This window comes from Chinchilla lanigera, unplaced genomic scaffold (genome assembly GCF_000276665.1).
Source record: "Chinchilla lanigera isolate Chin_1 unplaced genomic scaffold, ChiLan1.0 scaffold00150, whole genome shotgun sequence".
NCBI lineage: Eukaryota > Metazoa > Chordata > Mammalia > Rodentia > Chinchillidae > Chinchilla > Chinchilla lanigera.
In genome coordinates, this window is record NW_004955551.1 from 1,359,143 (window position 1) to 1,374,853 (window position 15,711).

Sequence of the window (15,711 nt, forward strand, 5' to 3'; positions counted from 1 at the left end):
GAAATGGGGCCTCAGGGGTGGAGACTACAGTGAGACCCCAGAAATCAAGAGTGCCCAGAGGCAGGGGCGGCCCAACTGGAGAAGGACCAAGTCCCAAGATAGCCTTGTGGGGCAGCATTATTCATGAGGGCAAGAGGAAGTGACCAGGAAGGGTGATCAGAGAACACAAAGGCAGTGCTGCAGGGGCCCAGGATCCGTGCTAGCCACCTTTGAACAGGGCCACAGTGTATAAAGCACCTCCAAGTTTACTCTCATATTTGAGCCTCAGAACAGTTCTGCCATGTGGGTGAGATGTCAGTGTATGCTGAGTGAATAAACGAATAACAAGTAAAAGCTGATGTTTATCAAGTCTTTGTTATGTGCCGGAGAGTTTAGAATTCTTGTACAGGTGAAGAGGCTGAGGCACACAGAAGTGAAGTGATTTGGCCAAGGTCACACTCGAGGAAATGGGTTTCAGAAGCTGTGCTTTTCATTTAACTACCTTGTCTTACTGCCAATGAATGAATAAGTAAGAATGTCCATTTCACCAGTAAGGAAGTTGAATCATTGAAAGGTGGGTGATTTTCCTACAATTATAAAATAGCCACCGGTTGAGTCGTGGCAGGTTAGCGTTTTTGATCCTTGATCCAACGCTGCTAATCAGCACCCACCTACATCCCCTTAGCCTGGCTCTTCCCACTGTGCCCCTTAGAATCAAGCAGTTGTTTTCAGCCTTTCCATTGCCTTCCTCCCTCCCCTGTTTCAAAGGGTGGGCACAGTGGAAAGACCCAGGATTATGGTTAGAAGTTTGAGTCTTACTTTTGCTTGTTACCTGAATGAACTTGGGCAGGCCAGGAAATCTCTTTGAGCCTCAGTTTCTTTCTCTGGAAAATAGAGAAAACTGTGTGTACTTCCCACTTCTGAGGAGTGATTGAGACAAGATGTAAGAAGCACCTGGCAGGTTCCTGGCACATGGGAAACACTCAGCAGAAGATCAGCCGATCCCCCCTCCCTCCTTCCTTCCCTCCCCTCCTTTATCCTAGATGCCTCTGCAGATGCATTTGCAAAGAGTGCGTGAAAAAGGAATCATGCACCTGTCTCTGCTGTACCCAGCCTGGTTCTCAGTGAGTACTGTGGGGCCAGTATTCCCACACCTGGAGCAGACGAGAAGGAGATCAAGTCTGCAAGCTGACTTCTTCCTGTGGAATTGGTGGTGCTGATGGTGGTGGGGGGTGTAGTGAGACACACAACTGCCATGGATCAATTAGTCTTCATACACCACTCAGGGAACAGTCAGGTGCAGTTGCCCACAGGGGAGCTGACTTCATGAAGTGGGTCCCAGGGGTCCTGGGGACAGTTACATGCCCCGCCTGCAACAAACTGGCAAACAGTCTCAATAGCCATGAGAAGGGAGTGCAGGTGCCACACTGCACAATCAGGATGGGAGCGGGTCACTGACACAAACAGGTGCCTCAGTCTGTATGGTCCGGACACCTGTGGGGTGGACATTTGCCTTTTCCAAAGTGGGAAGCTGCTTTTTAGCTCCCTTAACTGATGCTTGCCACAGATGGATGCAGACCCAAAGTGACAGCGCTAAATTCTTCAACTCAACAGAAGCCTCAGATTCCAATTTTGATGTGAAAACTCCCAGTTTTTAAATATTGGCCATGAGTTACATTTTTTTACAACACCAAGCAGCCCAAACCAAACACAGCAGCAGGCTGCATTCAGTTCAAGGGCTGCCAGCTGCCAGCTCTTACTAAGGTTCCATGTGGCAGAGTATTGTGTCTTTATGGAGGCAGCTGTTACAGATTTATTTCTTTGGCATTGAGTCAGTGCATATTTATTGAGCACCTACTACATGTCAGTGCATATTTATTGAGCACCTACTACATGCCAGACAGTGTGCTAAGTGGTCACAATGCAGTTTTAATCAGAAGCAGATTAAAATCCCTATTGCCCTTTTGGAACTGATGTTCTGCCATAGCCCTCACGTTCTGTCTGGAGCGGCTGAATGTGCACAGCAGCGATGATGATCCAGTTAGTCCTCATCCTCTTCTTGGGAAGATTTCAAGCGAGCAGCTCAGCTCAGCCATCAACCTCAATTGTACCAACAGGCAGCTACTGCTTGTCCTTCAGAAGGATGCTGGCTGCTGGTGGGACCGAAGACACTGGCAGGGGATTGTCTTCAGGTCCAAAGTCAAGCACAGATCCATAGGCCTGCGTTTTCATTTCACCTTGGATTAGGGAGTGAAGCATTTACAGCTAGGTGGCCATGCAAACACCTAGTGAGGCTCACCATCAGCAAAACAATTTCTGAGGCAAAAATGAGGGTCCTTTAGCTGCTAAAGAGCTCTAAGCCCAGGCATTCTGTGAGGCAGAGGGGAGATCCCCATTTCCCCAGAGCTTAGTTGCTCAGCAGGCTGGTGTGTTCTAGGGAGATGCTCTCAGCCTTGTCCTGAGCCTGTCCTCAGTCTCGCATCTGATTATGGGCTGTGCCGGGGCCTGAGTCTTCTGACTGTGGCTGTTCCTCTCACTTGCCAGCTCAAAAGAACACAGCCTTACCCTTCTACAGAGGGATTATAGGTCATACAGAGATGGCCGGGGCTCAGGTCAGGACCTGGAAGATGTCTGGGTCCTTGAGGTGAGACCTCGAGGGAGCAGCAGAAAGGCCTGATGTTGCCTGTGCTGCTGCCCGGTGGCCCCAGGGGAGGGTGAATGGGCGGGAAATCTCAGAGACACGGCTAGGCCTCTGGATAGGAGCCAGTGCTCTCTGCCTGGTGTGTTTCTGTTAAAACAAAGCTTAGAAACCCCTCCAAATTAAGTCCCCACCTTCACTGAATTGATTTGTGTTCTCTTCTCCCCAGATTCTCCAATCTCTGCTCAGTGCTATGTCCTGGGATCGGGCTGTGGCCTGGCCTAGGTGTGTATGAAGAATGTTCTAGAGTGTTCTAGAGTGTTCTAGAGGTTCTGGCTAAATTCCTCAAGGCTCCTATTTAACCCAGGAATGAATATTTTATAGACATTCTAGAGTAAATTGGAGGCTGAGTTCTCCTAGCATCATTTTCATAGATAAATATTTCAGTGTGTGATTTTAAGGGGTGAGAACTTAAAACCAAAGTGAGGAGACTAAATAACAACAAAAATCCCACATAACTCCCCCTTGGTAATATTGATGATGTTAACAATCATTTATTTGAATTAGAATCCAAATAAAGTCCACACCTTATTCAGTGTTCACATATTTCTTTAATTTCCAGCTTCTCAATGACCGGTGTTAATGCTAGTTGCTGAGATCTCTCTGGGGCCCTGACAGTAATCTTAGGTCCTCACCACCTCCCCAGGTCATATTCCACTCACTTTGCAGATAAGGAGGGGTATTGCACAGCATGTCCGGCTAGGAAGCCTGACTGGCCCCTGCAGGCTCAGGCTCTGCTGCCTGGGCTTATGCAGACCAGGATTTTCTGTTTGCATTCAGGCCATGAGCACATTTCCAGTCCTCAGTTGTTCCCTTCCAAGGGGAAGCTGCCCTCTGTGCAAAAGTTTTGAACACTTGGAAACAGCAGCTCTGCTCACTTGCACTTCTGTGTGACGCATGCTTTCTGCGTGTTTTGGGCAAGCTCTGCTGACAGTCAGACGTGTGCTCCACTGTGGGCACGTGTGAATGTGCTCTGCTTTTTCTGTGAAGCGGAAGTGGCTTTGAATACACCGTCCCTGCTGGAGACGAAATCCTGTGGGAAAGGATCATACACTGAGCCTAGAGCAGCCTGGCTCTCAAGTAAGTTTATTCTGCACTACCTCACTTGATTCCTCCTTGTCATTCCCTGAGGTAGGTGCATTTACAGAGGAGGCAGCCAGGGCCCATACAAGATCACACCTTTCCCAAGCTCATGCATCGGGTAAGTGGCAAGAATGGAATGCAAATTTTTTAGCCCCAGGACTTTGACAGCCAACTGTTTATCTTTCATGGTGAAGTTACCCCTGTGCTCTGCACTGCTCTCCCTTTGCGGTCCCATTTCTGGACCTGTCTATGCTAACATTTACCCTGACAACTATTAATGACACAAAGCATTTGAAAATGTAGAATGGTCTTCTATAGACTCCACCAAGATTTAACCATCATTAACATTTTATTCTATTTGCTTCACATCTATATTTATGTTTACATGTCTATTTTTCTGAATGACCTGAAAGTAAGTTGCTGACTCATCATGATCCTAACCTCATAAATGTTTCTGCCTTTAAAAAGAAAGTGTTTTTCCACACATCCATGCATTTACTGCACAAAGGAAATGAGTTTTTTCTAATACTCAATTCACTCTTCTGTCCTAGTTTTCTCAAGTCATCCTCTAAGTTCTTGTAGTTTTTTAAGTGTTTCTTTAGCTTCATTTTTATAAATTTTCATTTTAAAGAGGGAAACAACAATAACAAAATAAACAACAACAAAGACAAGAGCAAAACAACACAAAATAAAAATGATACAGGATTTCAAAACAAGATATAGGAGTTAACAATGGTTGTTCTGTTATATATTGTTATCTTCAACAAAGCTGCTCAGATTACCAGATGTAACAATACAAGACAGATAAAACCATTAAAGAGAATAAAAAGTACTAAGGAAACATTAGAAACAATACAGAGCTTCACTAAACAAGGCGGTAGGAATTTCACAATGGATGTTATATTGCATATTGTTGTCTTCAAATTAGTTGTTCAGATTACCAGATATAAGCATGCAAAATTGGTCAAGAAGAAAAAAATTTAAGCATAAACTGTTCCTTTTAATAAACCATAGACATCAGCAGTACAATTATCCCAGCTGTCCTTGTGTATACATATATATATTTTCCCTTCCTTTCTTTCTTTTCTCCTTTCCCTCATCCCAGGTATCCTTCTCTTTGAGCAATTTCCTTCCCTTTCACAATATCTAAATAGCTCTTGTTGATTTTCAACCTACAGTCCAGCGAAAGCCCATATGTTACATTTGGTTGCTTTCTTTCTTTGGGCTCCTGTAAAATGGGACATTCCTTCTTTCTTCCTGGGTTGTTCCCAAGAAGTGTTTGATCTGTTCCCCTGTCCCTTCTGGGTACAAAGTCCTGATACACTGGGGTTTACCTGCTGGGGAAGAATGCTTCACAGAGATGCCATGTATTGGACTTCGTGGCTTGTTATAATGCAGGGTGCAGAAGCAAGGGCCAGGGGCCCAGATTTAAGGACCACAGGTATGGAATGAAAGCTCGTGTCTTCTTTCTAAAATCTGAAGAGGAGGTTGGGGTAAGCAGATGTATCTTGAGTTGGTAGTTTGGCCTCATCTAGGAAGCTGGTTCCTGATCTCTCTGTGGGTCTCTGCTTCTTCCAGCCCAGGGAGCTGCACAGATGAACATTTCCAGGTTTGGCTCACACATCCCACCACTCTCTGGCACTCACTCTGTCCCACCTCAGCAGGCTTATGGAGTAGAGTTATGTGGTACAGGTCCTCACTGTGTCCTTTTCACACTGGTGTCAAAGGAGGGATTCCTGTCCTTGGGTTTTGGAGATGGCCATGCACAACACTCAACATTGGACAGATGAGATCAGCAGTTTATTTGTCATATGTAATCACAGCCTGGAGGGGGACACTGCGTGCCAGGCAGTGCCACGCTGGAACAGAGTGGAAAAGCAGGCTTGGTAGGATCAACAGGCTGGGTGTCCCCTGGTTTCTGCTAGAGGATGTGATTGGCTTGTTTGAATGATTCTGTGTTCACTCTTCAGGGATAGGCAGGAACTGTTCCCGGTCCCCTCTATAAGAAGGGTTGTTTGGCCAGGGAATGTTATACCTGGAAGCAGAGTGTGGGAAGGGGAACATGTGGTTAGGACATTGGAAGCCCTCTTCATTTCAGATATCAAGGGAATATAGAACATCAGGACTTCATTTAGGTTTTATACACTGCCTAAATTTTATACCCTTTTGTTGGACACTGGCACCCTGTGAGCACTGGCCATGGGCCAACTCACTTAAAGTGCATATTTGCCTTCTCACCTGGGTCTTCACACCTATCTGCACCTCACAGATGAGAAAAACCAAGGCCTGGGAGGCGAAGGATTTGTTCACAGTCACATGCTTGGTAAGGGATGAACGGAAACTCAGACTCTGTGTACGTACAGCTGAAAAAGAGATGGACTTAGAGTAAGGGATGGGATGTAGATTCTGGTTTTTCCTCAGGAAGGCACTTGGACTTTCAAAGCTTCAGTGTTTGCTTTTGTTGGGAGCTCATCTCAATGGAAGATTCCTGGAGTTATTGCTTGTCTGGGCCAGGACTCGTCCAATGGATGCAGTTCTCTCCTACCACGGTAGGGAATGGGTTGCTTGATTAAATCAGAGACACCAAGGGAAGCTGCCCCTTGAGTGACAGGTAGGAGGGAGCTGGTGGGAGTAACTACCTGGGATCTTCTTTTCTTTTCCCATCTCCTTCCCTGCATCTTTCTCCCTCTTTGCCAACCTGCATTAAACTGCTTTCTGCAGGAACACGGCCTCAGTCATTCACACTGAGATCAGAGATCAATGTTTGTGCTTCCCAAGGCTGAGGCCACATCATTGTGTCTCTAGTTATAGGAAAGATTGTCTCTTAAAATATTTGAAGATATGGGTCATAGGGAGGGAGGAAGGAAGGGAGAAAGAATTTTTTTTTATTTCATTGTTTTATTTTTATTTTCTTCTCTCTTTAAAAGTTTCCAGTGTACTTTTGAATAGTGGACACTGGCACATAGGGCTGTGTGAACTTGGACAAGGTACACTTTGTCTCATAGCCTCGGTGCTCCTGTTTCTTAAAATGGGAATAATGGTAATTCCTGCCTCCTAAGTTTCTTTTGGAAAGCGCTAAGTGAAGGGCGTGGCCCAAGATGATCCAAATAGGACAACTTGTTATGCTTATTATTCTGTTACTTTTGTGTTTGGGGATAGCAAATTGCTCCAACTCAGAGCAAGACCTGTCTGGAGGAGGGTTGTGGGTTCACTGGCTCACCAAAATAATCTATTATTCTTCCTTGAAAACCACATTACTCCTCTGTTCCAAGGAGTAGTGAAAACTCCGATACACCTCCTCCCTGCCAAGGATGGAGCAGCTGACCTGCTCTGCTGACCGCATCCGATGCCCATTTGTATGGTCCTTTCCTCTTTCATTGGAGAGACCGGATGGAGAGGGAAAGTCAATAATGCAGTTAGGAAACATGTTTATTGTTGCCTCTCACGTAGAAAGCTTTCTTTTTTAAAATAATCACATGCTGTGTGTTTTTCTCCTTTAGGTAACAAGGATTGAAAGTGACTTTCTGGGCTATTGTTTGCTCACAGCATAGCCAGTGGCGGTTGTGGCAGTCCTGGTGGGTGGAGGGGATATAAAGTCATAGAGGAGTTAAGTGAGGTCTCTCAAGCTACCCAACTGGCACATGCTGAAGCAGGGGTTTGAACCAAGTCCAGTTATCTGATTAAGTTCACATTTTTATTTAATTTGTGAGCTTTAAGGTTGGGGAAGGGATGGAGAAGAATGTTGGCTAACATGTGATTTTCAAGTCCCCTAGAGTATCGTCTGATTTAGGAAGAAACTTATTGTCAAGACATATATGCTAAGGGTCATTGAAAAATTCATAGAATACTTTAGAGGATAATGAGGAGACTGGGCTTTGACTTAGAGGAGGCTCAAGGTGACTGTGGTGTCATTGGCCCTTGGCCATGAACTTGCTACTCCTGCTAGTGTGATGTTGAGATTGGCCATTATTCTGGCTGGCTCCACTTTAAGCAAAATATATTGTCATATTCAGAACAGGGACAGTGATAGGTACACACACTGTAACATCGCTAGAGGACCAGGGTCCTCACTACTAGTCCTTTTGAGTGTCATTTCATAAGTCCAAGTCCAAAAATACCCCAAACTAGATTTCTGCTTAAAGCAAAGTAGGATGATAATCTCATACGTAGATAATGTTTTGAGGCTTCTAACTAAAGATCTTAACATCTCATACCCAAACTGATTGTGACTCAGGACTCTTGGATTGTAGTTTCCACAGAGTGGGGCTATAGTTTTATTCATCACTGTTACAGGATGGTACCTGGCACATCATAGATTCAGTAAATATTTGTTGAATGAATAAACAGTTGGCAAAGATGGTAATCTTCTGTCTGTCACTTGCTGTGTCTGTCCCCAACCTGAAGTCAGGTTGAACCACACAAATAGAAAAGTAGCCACAGGAACCAGAGGAGTGAGTGAAGATGTCGTCTGACACTGGTCTGATGCTGCCCTGTTGGTCATAGTCTGGGGTCTTCCAGTGGCAGAACTATGTTCTTATTTGTTGCCAGGTCAGTAAAAAGGCTAGAGCATGCCCAGTGGTGCTGTGTGGTCCTTAAAATTGCACCCGCTGCTTGTAGGTGAAGATATAGGTGAAGAAAGGAAAGGAGGAAGGTGGTGATCCTGTGATTTATCATGAAAAAGTAACCTTAAGCCAGGCTGCCCCCACCTCCAGGGAAAATGCCTTTGGTTTTCTGTTGTTTTTCTTTGATTTCATTCCTATGTTTGTGCTCTGCCTGCTTCTTATTCTTTGTTTATTCTTTGCATCAGAGTCTCTTTTCCATTTCAGTTAATTTTAATGGATTCTCCGTACAAATTAAAAGCTTGGATGCTCTTGCTTGCCTCTACTCATTTAAATTTGAATTTGACATGTGTGCATGTGTATTTGTGTATGTTGTGTGCATGTACAAAATACGTAGTTAAGGAGAATTTAAGCATCTACGTTATTCATGAATTGCTCAGAGAGAGTTGGTTGGCATAAAGTTAGAATTGTGTCTGAATATTCAACATGTATGTTTTCCAAATTCTTGCAACTTTATCATGAAAGAACTAAGGAGAAGACAAGTAACACTGTCTCTGCTTTCCAAGTAAGAGATCAAGATATGCATAGATTAAAATAATTTTCTAAAACAGCAAAGAAACAGAAGGATGAATTCTGTGAAAATCCAATAAGTTACTTGACTTTGGAAAGTTATAGTTTTCATGCAAAACGATGTGTTTTGGTTTACTAGTAACTTCAGGGTTTTTGCATAGCAATATTTTACTTATACAGTTTAGAAAATTTATCTTTAGTTGAATTTCTAGAAAGTGAAATGCTGCTGGCAATCGTTAACATTTATGAAAAATGCTTATATTGAAGGAAGAAGTGAGTCGCTTGGAGATTGGACAGGTACCTACGGCGAAGCTGAGTTTCTTGATAAATAGGAAAATACTGGTTTCATCCCTGAGCAGTTGAATAAGTAGTGTGTTTTCTTTGAAATGACTAATAAATGACACTTTGTGATATATTAGATATCCATATCTCCTTCTTGGGTAGGACTCTTCCTGTTTATTTTTGGTTATCAAATCTAATGAAATTTTAGAAGTCTCGTCCTGCTCTTAAAAGATATTGTGACATACAGTAGCCAATAGAGGTGGTGATCCCTGCATTTTAAGTATAGCAGGTCCTGCATTTTATACATTATTGCCTTAATTCTTCTGTTCCTAACCAAGTCTCTGCAGAGATGGGAAGGTCCCACTGAGGAGAACAGACCCCAGTGCAGCTGCAGAGGATCTCTGCATCAATAGATCGGTCTGAGCCCTTTGGGCATTATGATGGTTTTCTTTGGCACTTATTACCTGCCAGTAGTCAAAGAATTGCTGCACCTGCTTCAGGCTTTCCTTCAAAATTGAAGGGTGTTGGTCAATACTGTGGCCAGGAAGATTCTGACTCATGCAGCGCTCCCTAATGCTGGCAGGACCATTTTCCTCCACATTGAGTGGCCCCAGATGGCCATGCTTTTTCACTTTTAATTTTTACATTTTTTCCTCTCCCCCAACACAAGTCGGGCTTGAGGTGACCTTAGAAGTTTTGTGAGGTGAGTTAGATTGGACTTAGATATACCCTACTAGCATTTATGGGGAGGTTGCTGAATTTATAACTAAGGGATGACATGAAATTTCTTCTAAAATAAACTAATTTAGTTTACAGAGGGTGTTCATCTGAAGAAAAATAGCAATACAGGTGGAGGAAGGATACGGTAAAACTCGACAACCTGGTTCTCAAATGGCCCAGTGTGGAGAAAGAAACTTGATTTTTCTTGAGAGCATGGAGGTTCATAGCAGACACGTGAAGTCCTGGAGGGTCTTGTCATGTGTGTATTCTGATTCAGGAGGGCTGGTTTGGGGCCAGGAATTCCCAGGGGATCCTCTGGAAATTCCCAAGGCTGATGGCCTTTGAGTCTCAAAGTTTGACCCGCACATTAGCAGCACTGTATGATCGCACCATAGGAAGCTTGCTGGAAATGCCAACTCTCAGTATTCCCTGTACCAGAACCCCAGATGTTTCCTGAGCATGCTAAAATGTGGAACCCCCAACCTGACGTGATTGTGGGTCCTCACTGCACAGTGAGCCCTTGTGAGGAGGCAACTGGGAAGCACACCTCCACTCTCACCTAGAAGGAGTGCTTCTATTTCTTGGTTTTCTACCCACTTCCAAAGAGCATGCCTAAGGATGCTTGTGGGTATGGACAGCCTTCCATAGAAATAGGGGCTGGGGATTTAGCTCAGCAGCAAAAGCACCTGCCTGGCAAGTGCAAGGTTGTGAGTTCGATTCCCGGTACCGAAGAAAAACCAAAAACAAAAAAAAAAAAAAAAAAAAAAAACGAAATATCTTCACTATCTTTCCATTCCTCTGCATTATCTCCCTTGCCCACTTTTGCTTTTATAAGCCACAGGTCTTCTGAGTAGCTACCTCACTGTCTGGATTCTGTGAGGCAGATGCTGGTGGCTGGAGCATGGCTGGAGAAGGGACATCTATCATTCTTGGAACCACCAGTCCCAGAGAGTATAATTTGCTTGATAAATGTATTCTGGCTGCAGCTGCTCTGAGTAGGATGAAGGATTGTGCAAGAGGCTGGGTGCACTAGGTTTAGAAAAATTACCACCAGCCAGGTAGAATCTGGGAGGCAAAGCGAGGGAGGGAAGTGCTCAGTGGCCTGTCTGGTTCCTAGACCTGTGGCTTACTATGTGGGGAAATCAAGGTTTACGGGCTCTGAGAGTGGGGCTGTATGACTGTTAAGGTTAATAACACACCCTGGGTGGCAGATAGTGTTCTGGAGGTAGCTGAAGCCATATCCTGCATGCACCTACTTTTTGTAGTGGGATCTTGCTACACTCCAGTCAAAAGGGGAGGTTGGTCCCCTGCATTGAATGAGGCTGACTTTAAGACTCACTCCTAATGAATAGAATAAAAATGATACTCTGTGTCTCTGGAGGTGAGGTCGGAGAAAGCCACTCGGTTTCTGCTTCTCTTGGAACACCTGTTCTGGGTAGAATCAATGGCCACGCAGAATTCCATTGACCCTGAGACAGCTGCAGGTGGCAATTCCGGCTGGACTCCCAGCTGACAACCAGTGTCTGTGGCTGGCCATATGGGTAGCAATCTTGATGGGCAGTCCAGTCCATCCCTCAGGTGACTGTGGCCATGGTCAACGTCATTTTGTGTGAACACATGAAAGATTTTAAGAGAGAACTGCCCAGCCAAACACCTCTCAGTTTGCTGATCCACAAACTCATGAGTAAAATAATGTTCTGGGGTGATTTGCTCTGTAGCCATAGTAACTGGAGTATTCTGGAAGCCTGAGTTATCACAAGTAGGTTGCATGTTCTTAAAATCATCTTTCAAGCAAAATTCATTCTACTTCATTTCATTTTAAATGTTTTAAAACAACACTTAGGATCCAGGGATAGGCTGTCACGAAAACAAACAAAACCTTAAAACTGCCTAGTTAACTCTATGCAGCTTTCAGGCTACAGTAAAATGATTATGGTAATAAGAGACTAGCTTCTGTTTGTGTTCTGTTAGGCATTCCATGTCTGTTCTTTCATTTAACTTTCATTCCAACTCTTTAAGGTGTCTCTATTTTATATGGGGAAACTGAGGCTCAGAGAAGTTAAGGGAAGGACTAGCCAGGAGCTACCCAGCAAGGTATATGAAAGTTGATGGTCTGACTCTAGGGCCTTTTCTGCAGCAGATGCCAAAGTTGCCACAGAGGAGAATTAAGTCACCAAGGTCTGTTATCCTTAGAGACAGGGTATGGGACCCTTAGGCATCATTTAGTTCAGTGATACAGACTCAGGGCCCATCAAGAAACCTGGGGGAGTCTTTTAAACATACATTCCCAGGTCCTGTAGGTCTAGGTGGAGTAGTCTCCTGAAGGTTCTTGCTGATCTGCAATGGATGCTCCCGGTTTAGTCCACCCTTCCCTGATGGAGGTGGTCACACTGAGGCCCCACGAGAAGAACTGGGGTAGAGAGCTTGTTTCCCAAAATCTGAATCAGGTGCTCCTCTCTGCCTCACTTGGAGGAAGTGTGGAAGGCTGGCGGTGGAAGTTCCTGTGCACTGTTGAAGGGATCTCAGTGCACTTACGCTCAGCTTCTGCAGGAAGCATGTTACTGGCTCAGGTTTATGAATTGTTGGTTGGGCTTCGTGATGATGCTGGGCATGGGCTCATTCTGTTACCTGAGAAATATTTACAAAGTGGCTTCCGCATGCCAGGTGGAGGCACTGCGGGTCACAGTGCTGGGTAGAACTGTCACAGCACTCCTTTATTTTTGAAATTGCATAAATACGCAGATTTAATCTTAAACATAAAGCTTCACAGTCAGTAGAGGGGTTGAGAGAAAGAGGGAGGGTGAGAAGGAGCATGAAACATGTAGAAAGACAGCGTGAAATCTGAGGCTTCTTTTGGATACACAAGAGAATTGCATGTGGAGCTGATCAAATTGAGAATATTATTACAAAGTCATTCAGACTCTCAACCAGATATTAAGTGCTGCAGTGTCTGAGTCCCCTAGGGGCCAGGGCATGCTAGTGGGCTCTGAGCTTGTAACCCTGAAATGGTCCCTGTCCCTGGTTACCCTCACAGTGTGGCAGAAAATGCAGAATTATTATAATCACATAACATCTAGAGTCCTGGACAGAAACCAAAGCTGTAAGATCCTGAATTCTGGTTAGGAATTGTGACAACTTTAGGGATGACTCTCAAGACTGAGCTATTCCCTGGGATCCCAGGGAATATTTTCATTCCTGGGAAAGTCATGGGCAAACCAGGACCACTGAGCACCCTACATGCTTCCTACAGGAGGAGAGAGCTGGCGTACTCCTCTCCTGCTCCTTTGTCCCTGTGCTCCTCATCTTTGTCCCCACTACCCTTTCCCTGGAAGCCCAAAGCAGAAGTCCTACTTTTCCCACTGCCACCTGTTCACCTGTATGTCCTTCCCTGCTGCCCTTTTCTTGTCCACTCCGCCAACATGTCTTGCCAGGACATCTGCTATAACTTCCCACCATGTTCTGTTTTTCCTTCTCTGTCCTTTCCTAGTCCCATCCTCTCTTCTGCCAGGGCCATGACTTCATATTGGATTTCTGTCCTATCTGCTGAGTAGACTCATTGGCTCAAAATCAGAATCCCTTGGCCTGGCACTCAAAGCCCAGAAACTCCTGACCCTTTGGGATGTCTGAAGCTGTGCTGAACAACATCACCAGAAAGAATTGGGCTAGAGACCTGAGACAAGACTGATGGCCAAAACTGCAAACTCACCATTCCTTCCCCACCTCTACTCCCGGTTTTCCACTTAGTGTGTCAACCAATTAAGACTCAACATGGAATCTTGGGCTTTCGTAGGGTGAATGGGGTGTCTCTGAGGGTGAAGAGATCAGGAAGTAGAATGCTTATAGCTGTTACAGCAGTGGACCAGGTTATGCTTCATTTCTTTTTATCTTCCTTTCCTCTTTCCTTTGCTCTCGCATCCCAAATTTCCATCTTATCTTGGCAGCTTTTTATTCTCACTCTGCCCCCTAGTGGAGGTGTTGGTGACAGCATTGCACTGTCTGAATGACATGGGGGACAAAATTGGACAGTTCCTCTCCTAGTGGAGTCAATTTCTCCCTCAGTTTTGTTTCACCTCAAGCCTTCCTGTTCCCAGAGAGTGTGCTGCTGGCCTGGCCTTACTCCTCTCCGGACCACTGTGCTGCAGTGCAGCTTCTAGCTCCCTTTGGAGCCCGGGGTTCTCAGAGCCTTTGTGAGACAATCTCATAGCCATTCTTAATACGCATTTCATTGGTTCTTGTGGCCGGTGGTAACAGCGGATTCTATAAAGTTTCAGTGATCCTGTGTGTTTCTCCAGTTGGAACTGGCTGAGACTCATCAGCAGGAGCTGCTTATTTCTTTCTTTCTGGAAAACTGGGTCTTCGCCTACAGGGCATAGAGCAGGGACTTCTGGAGGCAGGGGAATGCTCATCTTTCACCCACTTTTCTTTGTTTTGTTTCAGTTTTACAGAGTTTTTGGATCCATTCCAGAGAGTCATCCAGCCGGAAGAGATCTGGCTCTATAAAAATCCTTTGGTGCAATCAGACAACATACCTACCCGCCTCATGTTTGTAAGTACCGTCATTTCATGGCTGACTTGACCACTCTCCCAAGTATGAACCCAAAGGGCTTTCATCTTAGCTTTTCTAGACCTCACTGCAGACAATGGCAGGTCAGAATAAAGAGAAGGAGGGCAACCTATAAATTAAAATTCAGTTCCAGATTATGACAGGTATAGCCCAGTCATGTGAGAAGTCATAATTGCCCAATGCTTTGGAAAGAGAAGAGACTCACTTACATGGGCTGTGTTGAGCTGTTTCAAAACATGGATAGTAACAGAAGACAAATGACAAGAACTTCCTGTCCCCTCTCCTTGGGCAAGCTTTGATTTTGTCAAACTTGGGCACCATGGATCTCTGTCAACCACTTTCCTGGTTTTAGGTGATTAGTTGTTGACTACTTATAAGACTAGACTTTGGCCTTAACCCCTGCATATTGCCATGTGTCTCTCTCTTCTTAATAAACTGACAAGCATCCAGCTATCCCATAGGTATACTGAGACTGTTTTTACTTCTTGCCTCTGCTGCATGGTAATTGCAACCCCGTCCTCTTCACTTTCTACTTGCCAGGTCCTTTGCTTTGGAGCTTTAGCTTGGTTTTGCTCTATCCTAGTGAGAAGGGTATCATCATTGTCCACATGTTACAGATACCGAAGTGCAGAGATATGAGAAACTTACCTAAAGTCGCACTGTTAGTGATCCAGCTCTGGAGCTCAATTTTCTGCCACAGGCTGTCCTGTAGGCTGGAAGCAGAGTATCCAGGACTCCTTCCTGATGCTAATGAACCCCTGGAGAGCTGCCATCAAACCTTCCTGTAGAAGAGGGAATATTGGATCTCTCCTTTGTTATGGGACGACAACAGTAACCTTTGGGTGGGCAACCTGGTTGCTTGAAGGTTATTCCTGTTGACCTCCCGTTGTGTCTGTGTCTCTCAGAACTGAGGTGGCTATTGCAGAACTTTCATGGAACACAGGAGGGCCACTTCTGCATTTGGAAAGAAATCACTCTGATTTTATGGAGGAAATCTTGTTAACCAATGATGATTAGAAAGACTTTTGTAAGTGCTCCAAAATGCCTGTAACACCACATGCATATTAAAGTATTGTTACAATGCTTTTTCATAATTACTTTTATGCTGGAAAATAAAATAGATTTTTGTAAATCTCTGGGAAATTGAAAAATTAGGGTTGTTGAAAGTAGGGCATAATGAATACGAGTATTATAGTAAGGGTTTTTTTTTTTCATTTCTGCTCAAATCTTCTATAAATCCTAGAAATGAAGGAGTC

The 15,711-nt window shown here is 44.6% G+C and overlaps 1 protein-coding gene across 1 annotated transcript in view; it reads left to right on the plus strand.

Annotated features, from left to right (window-relative positions):
• Window positions 1–15,711, plus strand: part of Ppapdc1a (phosphatidic acid phosphatase type 2 domain containing 1A) — a 130,063-nt gene that overhangs the window by 30,491 nt on the left and 83,861 nt on the right. The window contains exon 2 of the mRNA XM_005412174.2: window positions 14,329–14,437. Coding sequence (XP_005412231.1) covers window positions 14,329–14,437 — 109 coding nt within the window. The remainder of the gene's footprint in view (window positions 1–14,328; window positions 14,438–15,711) is intronic.